The sequence below is a fragment of the Leptosomus discolor genome, chromosome 1 (genome assembly GCF_034619465.1).
Source record: "Leptosomus discolor isolate bLepDis1 chromosome 1, bLepDis1.hap2, whole genome shotgun sequence".
Lineage (NCBI taxonomy): Eukaryota > Metazoa > Chordata > Aves > Leptosomiformes > Leptosomidae > Leptosomus > Leptosomus discolor.
Window position 1 is genome coordinate 190858068 of NC_141391.1, and position 8846 is coordinate 190866913.

Genomic DNA, 8846 nt, shown 5'->3' on the forward strand with positions numbered 1-8846 from the left:
AGCAGAACATTCCTGATGTAACATTTCTGAAATGGCTACCTGGCTGCTCCACTCACTGCAATTAATCTCTCCTCAGTTTTAAAAATTAAAAACAAACTAGCGTCAGCCTTTATCAACAGCTGCCACCATGTGGTATCTGAAATACCACAGTTACTTCCCAGTCAAATAGAGAGAAATATGGTGGCGTCATCTGATCTGTTCAGTGATGTGTTTTAGGCATCTGTTCTGCAATGCACAGCTCACAAGAGATGACATGGGTGAAACGGGGCACCTCTGCACCCCTGCACACTCCCTGCTGAGGCCGGACAGTGGTCAGCCTGTGTGATATTGCCCTGACACTGTGGCCACTGTATCAAACCACTTCCTCATTGCTCATCCTTGGAGCTGAAAGGCTAGGCCACAGTCCAGGACCGCCTCAGGCTGTCAACAGCAATGCGTGAAAAAAAATATATTCTCAAATGGCTGATGCCAAAACCACTTTTTCTAGACACAGATTTCTCAGGAGGCAGCATCCTTGCTCCCCATGTCATGAGAAGTTGCCTGCTCTGCCACAGGGCGAGGGAGCAAACATGGAGCTGCTGAGCCCTGTTCCTGTTCCCATTCGCCCCTGACTGGACCTCAGCCTGTCTGCTGCCTGGAAGTAAAGCTCCAGAGACATTCCACCATCCAAATGGAAGATGGAGTGTAAGTTACAGCCCTACATCATTAGAGAGTTGATACTAAGACTAAAGATTCAAGGAACACGTTTTGAGCCAGCATGGGGACAAGACCTAGTTAGTCAGTACCCCATCATTTGCTTGCTTAAGCCCTAAGTATTTCTTAGAACATGTTAATTCCAACATCTTTACCCCTCACCTCCCTCCTGGATTTCATTTAGGTGCACTTCAAAATGAGCTAATTATGTTACAATTAAGAATAGCTTTCTGCAGATAACACAGCATTCAGAAATCTGCTTTGTAAATATCTGCTGGTAATACAGGTACCTCTGAGATTGCTGGAGCTTTGTCTGATGAAAAGTGTGTTCCCACCGGAAAAAATCCATTGAACCCAGGATACTGTGAAACTGGCATATGACACTGTGAATAATGTGCATGGGCTTCTTCTCGAGGGTGCTTATCTGTCCACTTTTGATCCTGTAGCTTTCCTCTGAGTTGAAACTGTAGTCCAGTCAGTGCCTGCAGCATTGCTTTATTTCTTCCTTTTCCACTATTAGCAGAGCTGAAAAAATCACTATAAAACACACACAAAATAGAAGAAGCAATTTAATTTTTTGAACAATGTAGCTCTACTGTTGAAAAAAAAATAAATCCTTAAGTATAAAACCAAATTAATGTTATGGTTATAGGGCACCCATAAAGACACAATCCCTAACATACTACTGGAAAAAAAAAAAAAAAAAAAAAGAAGATGAGAAGAAACAGTTGGCATTCAGTTAACAATCATGTTTGGAGGTTTGTGACTGACTTTGTTATTCCAAGGGAAGCCAGGTACCAGTCTCTTGGGATTAGGTACAAAGGCAAGAAAAAAGTGGACATGTATGAATCTCAAAGGTGACTGCTGGGTTAATAAAACAGTCTGTTTTCTGTTCACCCACTCTTCCTCTCAGTGTGCAAGTACATTAAAATATGTCAAAAGGAAAGCCATTTGCTGGGGAAAAATAATTCAGCTAAAAGTCAAAATTTCCAGCTGGTGTGTTGCCTTGGTGTGTGCAAGTGCGCTAACAAAGTGACCCACACATCTCACTGGATGAAAGTTGATATCCTCATTAAAGTAGAAACAAACACTTGAAAATAGGAACAACTGCCAGTTAAAAAGAAAAGGACCACAACTGACATGAGAAACCTTCATTTTTCCACATTCTATTTCCTACTTGCTCTATAGCAGATATGAAATATATTTAAGTAACCTCTTGAAAAGTAATGAAGGTAAAACTGATTCTGTATGCAGTAACCATTCCCGTTTGCTGGAGGAATTGCGTTGCTAACAACCATTCACATTATCATTCTACGTTCAGAAGAAGAAATATTTTCACAATCTGGATTCTAAACTGCCATATACAACACAAGGATTGGTTCCTGCAAAAAGTAACCCTTTCAAAAGTGAATAGCTCTGGGGAAGAAAACTTTATATCAGAAGTACTCATGCTAGAAAGTGTTTGTAGGATCAGTCTCCAACCCTTTAAAATAAAAGCACATTTATACTGGTGTATTCTGCTTTGCCCCCAGGAAACACAATGAGGCTTGAACACTATCACTAATTCACTGCAGTGTGAGCATTTTTTGTAATATAAACAGCATGAGACATTAGATCTCCTGTTCCTTGGCCCAGGCCCTGGCAGAAAGCACAATCAGATAAACAGAAAGCAAAACGAGGGAAATGGTACACCATGGTGAGAGCCATCTTTTGTTTATTGATGATATGACTTTCTCTGGGAAAAAAAAAAATGTTTTCCAAAATCTCTAATGACCACAACAGAGTACATTATGATGAACCGTCTGAACTACAGAACCCCATCGTGGGTGAGGTTGGAAAGGACTTCTGGGGATCATCTAGTCTAAATGCCCTGCTCAAAGCAGGGTCAGCCACAGCACATTGCTCAGGGCCATGTTGGGTTTCAAATATCTCCAAGGACAGAGACTCCACAATCTCCCCAAGCAACCTATTCCTGTGTTTGACCACCATCACAGTAAAAAAAGCTTTTTCTTAGGGGAGAATTGAAATTTCCCCCATTTCAGTTTGTGCCTATTGAGCACCACTCAGAAAAGCCTGGCTCCACCTTTTTCACTCCCCCCCCCCCCCCCATCAGGTATTTATACACGTGAAGATCCTCCTGAGACTTCTTTTCTCCAGGCTGAACAATGCTAGCTCTCTCATCCTCTCCATGTAACTCACATGCTCCAAGCTGTTCAGCATCTCTGTGGCCCTTTGCTGGGCTCAATCCAGTACATCCATGTCCCTCTCATACCAGGCAGCCCAGGACTGGACTCAGCACTCTGACTGTAGCCTCCACAGTGCTCCAGCCTCCAGTAGTGCTGAGGAGAGGGAAAGGATCACACCCTTAACTTGCAGGTGATGCAGTGCTGTTCCTGATGCACCCAAGGAGAGACTGTTTGGCTTCCTTGTTGAAAGGGTAGATTGCTGGCTCATAGTTCACCAGGAACCTCGGGGCCTTTCCTGCAAAGCTGCTTCCCAGATGGTCAGTGCCAGCCTGCACTAGTGCACGCAGTTATCCTCCCTAGGTGCAGGACTTGGCATTTACACTTGTTGAATTTCTTGATGTTCCTGTCACCCTGTTTCTCCAGATTGTCCCTCTGAAAAGCAGCACAATGATCTGGTATAGCAATAGTCCTCCTGTTTCTCTGTTGTCTGCAAATTTGCACTCTGCCCTATCATCTAGGTTATGAATGTAGATTTTAAGCAATATTGGACCCAGTATTGGCCCCTGAGAAAGACTGCTAGTTACTTGTCTCCAGATAGTCTTTGTGATGTTGATCACAAGACTTTGAGTTCAGCAGCTCAACCAATTTTCAATGTACTTCACCATCTACTGTCTAGTCAATAATTTGTCAGTTTGTCTATGATGATGCTATAGGAGACAGCATCAAAGGCCTTATTAAAGTCAAGCTAAACAACATCCACTGCTCTCCCCTTGTCTACCAAGCTTCTCATCTCACTGTAGAAGTCTATCAGGTTGGTCAGCAATGATCTTGCTTTTTCCTCAGTCTGCATTTTGCTGTTGATCTACCTGTAGAAACCCTTCATGATGCAATTCATGTCCCTCTACAGATTCAACATCAAAAAAAACAACCAACAACCTTCAGCCCTGAATTGATCAGGCAGTTGGACTAGACGATTGTTGTAGGTCCCTTCCAACCGAAATATTCTATTCGAGTCTAGTCTAGTCTAGCCTAGTCTATTCTATTCTAATACAATGGAATTTATTTATTTAGCCAATGTTTAAATATATATCAACAGGACTTTTAAAATGTGTATTATGTTTCTGACACTTAGAATTTCTTCCCCTGTTAAGCAAATGTCTACTTGGGATCTTTTTAAAAATGCATTTTATAAACCCGTTAAATCAAAATAGCCATTAAGTAGCTGCTATGAACTAATACATCAATGCATATTCAAGAACATAAAAAAAAATTTACAACATTACATAGAACATTTTTGATAGTGCCAGCAGTAGCAAAGGAGAAGAAAGCCTTGTAGATTTCTCCTTTTGATCAAGGCTTTTTCAGTGTATTTCTTACTGGCTAATATGCACTAAAGTGGGGATAACTTTAATTGAATAAAAATGAAAGTTTTAACACTCCAACATCCCCTCTTCTTTTTGCTTACAAAATAAATATCACTTCTAGAACTCATTCCAGTAATGTTGACCCCTGCAATTCTGCATAGAGCACCGAGTGTCCGAAATAAACGTCAGGACAAGGATCTGGCTTTGCTCTTTCAGAGTATCTTCAGCTGGGGCTCTGATGTAAATACATCACAAAAACTACAGCACCGCTTCTCACAGCAGCCTCTTCTAATAGATGCAAGCAAGAGGGAAAGCTGAGGAACAGTTTATCTAACTCATCTGTGCTGATTCAAAAGCAAAGTAAGAACAGAAATGTGCTGTTTCTCCTAACTGATACGGTTACTCCTTAGCCACAAAGAGTAAATGGTTATTCCTTCTGTACACAGCCTCTGATCCATTGTGCCTGGATTAATTACCTGCTTTGCGGGTACGTGCATAGTCAGGTCTACAGTAAAGCTCAGCAAAACCCAAAGTCTTCCTGTGTTCCCAGAAGGTCAACTTGTTCTTGTGTCTGAGCACCAGGCTGCCTCAACCACGGCACTAGCTACTGTTGCTTCCTGAGATGTTCTGCAGTGTGAATGGTTTCTCTTCCTTCCCTCACTGGTCCTCTCTCTCGTTTTGGACAAACTACTCCAATGTGAATACCTGCAAAGTTCTGAAATATGAAAACTGAGATGATGGCTGTAACTGCCCCTCCCTGGTCACTGCAGTCTTATCATGACCATTTGGTGGTTACACTTGCATACTAAAGACCTAATCTTGCAAAACTCCCCATTGAGTGGTAAGTCTTTGTATTAAAAAAATTTACTGGATATGCAGAGTAGCAGTTCTAAACAAAGGAATGTAGTTATTTTTCTTTTAGTTTTCCCCTTCAAAAATGCCCTGAGGGGGTCATCTATTTTAGTCAATGGAAGGCTGAAAATGTTCGATCAAAAAAAAAATCTATTTTTGAGCAATAGAAACATAAAAGACATAAATATTATTTTTGCACACATTGAGGACCAGTTTTTTTCACATTTCATTGACCTTTTTGTTAACTCTTTGCTTGCCAACTTTTTGCCTGGAGCAACCTTTGACAGTGAAGGAATCTGTGTTTATTAAGGAATGCATACTTATGATCCCTTAGGTATACTAGTGGGGGAGGAGGACAGTCACCTATACAAATGGTATGTATAAAAGACATACAGAAACTTCAAATATATTTCAATTTATAAAAGTTTCATTTATTTCAGCAATTTTGCAATTAAAAAAGTAAAAAGTGAGTTAAATTAATATTTCAAACTTGAAATCAAACAACTTATATGATTTGCACAACAGCTTACAAATAACTAAACAAAGTTAATCCTACTTAATTTCTGCAGTCATTTAAAATTTGCCTCTTCCCATGCTGCTTTCTTCAAGACTGATCAAGAAGTAGCAAAAAAAAAATCATATAATATGTTTCATAATTTTATTTTTCTTGATAGTTTGAGGTTTTAAAAATTATCTAGTCAGACCAACAAGTCAAAGAATTCCCACATTAAAAAAAAAAAAAAATTGAAAACTGTCTTAAAAATAAAATGATGTATGAGTTATTTAAGAGTTTAAAAATGCCCTGTTTCATGAAAGCTGTGTTTAAATGAAAGATAAATATATACTGCTTTGGAAATATCAAGTGAGTTTATCCAAAGAACCTTAACTTTAATCTGTAGCAATGCCAAGCAATAAATGAATATTTATGTTGATAGTATTTTAGTCTTTGCAGCTCCAGAAAAGATAAAATTTATTTTTAAAAATTCAATATAGTTTATGTAACTCAAAGCCTGGCTTTTTTATTATTATTATTTCCAGTTTGAGTAAAACATAAGATACAGAAATGCTAAAAAAAAAAAAAAAGTTTTGCATTTGACAAAAGGGCATAGGGAAATAAGTAGGATGAGCTAGAATATTAAATTATGAAGATAATGAACAAGTGGGCTTACTTGAGAATTGGAAGGATGATTCACTAAAATAGAATTTCAGCAGTGTGTAAAAGGTATATTGGTGCAATAAAAGACAAGAATGAGAACTGGTCAGAAATCTGCATTAAGCTATAAAGGGGGACACTCAGGAGATTTGGAAGTACATATCCAGATGCATCACATTATGACTCAGGCAAAAGCCTTGCTGAAGAGCATTAACATCTGAGAATCACACCTAGAATAATCTAATGAGCAATACATGTCTTTTTGTGCAGCCTATACTGGAAAGATGAATAAAGTGGAAAGAAATTATATGAAGGTAAACAGAAAACATTGATAAGGGACTTAGGATCTGAGTTATGAAGAAAACTGGAAAGAAATACATGACAAATACAGCATTTTTAACATGAACTGTATGAAAAATATGAACACCAAGGAAGAAACAATTATTACAAGAAGAACATAAGTAATCCTTGTAATTATGGTGATATTAAGAATATGAAGTAGAATATCATAACAATTCATCATAGAGAATATGAAGCAACAGGGATATATTGTCCCAAAGAAAGTGGTATAATCCCCATCATTTGATTCGTTTAAATTGAGACTTGGCAAAACATTAGTGAAGTTATTGTACAGTAGGTCATGATCCTGTATTGGCAGGGGATGGACAAAATGACCTAGCAGGTCTTTTCCCTCTCAATCTTCTTTGATTCTAAAAGGCTCTAAGTCAGATGTTTCCATCATTTGTCTACGAGATCAGCAGAGCTCAGAGCTACCACAGGGAGACCCATAAGGGTGAGGGTGAATGTAGACTTGGCTAATAAAATATCAGAAACCCATAACAGTTAAGAAATTCTTTCTCTTTTATGATTATAAATATATATATATATCTTCTTTTCAGGGTTCAGTGTGAATGACTGCACAGAAAACTAAATTTTAAGACATTGAAAGGCAAAATAAGTGTAGAGGTCACTACTGCAGAGGGATCAGGCTGGAGTAGTAGCAAAAGAAAATGTACAGTCCCCTGCCATCAACTTTTTGAAAATGCAGGTCTCAAAGGTAAGGCAGTAGCAGGATTTCATGCACAATCTTTTTTTTTCTTGATTACCATTCACATAGAAGCAAGTTTTTGAAGAAAAGCTCCTACCAAAAGCTTCATTGCTGCCCACTTATGCTGTTTCCAGTCTTTCTTTAACAATTGACAGCTTTAGAAAGAGATGTTTGAAAAATAACCTAGAACCAAAGAAAGCTATTTCGTTTGAAGTTGTTGAGGAAATTTCAACACCCTGATGACAATTAGGATTTCTTATTATGAGGGCAGGAGCTGGTGAGACAGGATGTCAACTACTGTTTATAAAGGTCTGAAATGCCTGGCTCTGTTGTGACCACAGTGTCTGACCACTGTATTTCCTACCTACACTCTATCAGAAGCACGTTCAAATGCGTTGGGTGTCAACTTAATAGCATGTGAATGGGACAACTACATAATACTGCCTACACCACCATTAAGGCTGTGTGTTATGCTGACCTTGTGTAGAAGTGGCCAGTGTAACACACAAGAGTAAAAGACATAGAGAAAGGGCTTAATGACTTAATGTCTTAAATTTCTTTGATGCAGTCAGTGAGCATGCGGAAAAACGAGGCAGATTTGCACAGTTCACTGGAACTTCCAAAAGGCTTTTAGAAAGTTCCCTCAGCAAAGGTGGCTAAAGAGGACTACAGCACAGAATAAGAGAGCACCTCACCAGGACTGATATCAGGCTGAAAAAACAGGAAACAAAAAGTAGAGATAAATGGTCAGCTTTCTCAGTGAAAGAGAAGAGAAGAGAAGAGAAGAGAAGAGAAGAGAAGAGAAGAGAAGAGAAGAGAAGAGAAGAGAAGAGAAGAGAAGAGAAGAGAAGAGAAGAGAAGAGAAGAGAAGAGAAGAGAAGAGAAGAGAAGAGATTTCAGTTGGAAGGGACCTACAACGATCATCTAGTCCTACTGCCTGATCAATTCAGGGCCAACCAATTACCAAGGGCATTGTCGAAGTGCCTCTTAAACACTGACAGGCTTGGGGCATCCACTACCTCTCTAGGAAGCCTGTTCCAGCGTTTGGCAACCCTCTTGGTAAAGAAATGTTTCCCAATGTCCACTCTAAACCTCCCCTGGCACAGCTTTGAACTATTCCCACATATCCTGTCACCGAGGAGAAGAGATCAGCACCTCTCTCTCCCTTTCTGCTCCTCAGGAAGCTGTAGACCAATGAGGTCGCCCCTCAGCCACCTTTTCTCCAAACTAGACAAGTCCAAATCCCTCAGCCGCTCCTCACAGGACACTCCCTCCAGCCCTTTCACCAGCTTTGTTGCTCTCCTCTGGACATATTCAAGGACCTTCACATCCTTCTTAAACGGTAGGGCCCAGAACTGCACTCAGTATTCAAGGTGAGGCTGCACCAGCGCTGAATAGAGCAGGATGATCAACCTCTGTTTGACTGGCTGGTTATGCTGTTTGATGCACCCCAGGATGGGGTTTGTCCTCTTGGCTGCCAGGGTGCACTGCTGGCTCTTGTTGAGCCTGCTGTCAACCAGCACCCCCAGATCCCTTTCTGGAGAGCTGCT

The 8846-nt window shown here is 39.9% G+C and overlaps 1 protein-coding gene across 1 annotated transcript in view; it reads right to left on the minus strand.

Moving 5' to 3' along the window:
- TFEC (transcription factor EC) overlaps positions 1-1184 on the minus strand; it is a 94505-nt gene extending 93321 nt beyond the window's left edge. Inside the window, exon 1 of the mRNA XM_086473004.1 lies at positions 984-1184. Coding sequence (XP_086329130.1) covers positions 984-1184 — 201 coding nt within the window. The remainder of the gene's footprint in view (positions 1-983) is intronic.
- Between the last annotated feature and the right edge of the window lie 7662 nt (positions 1185-8846).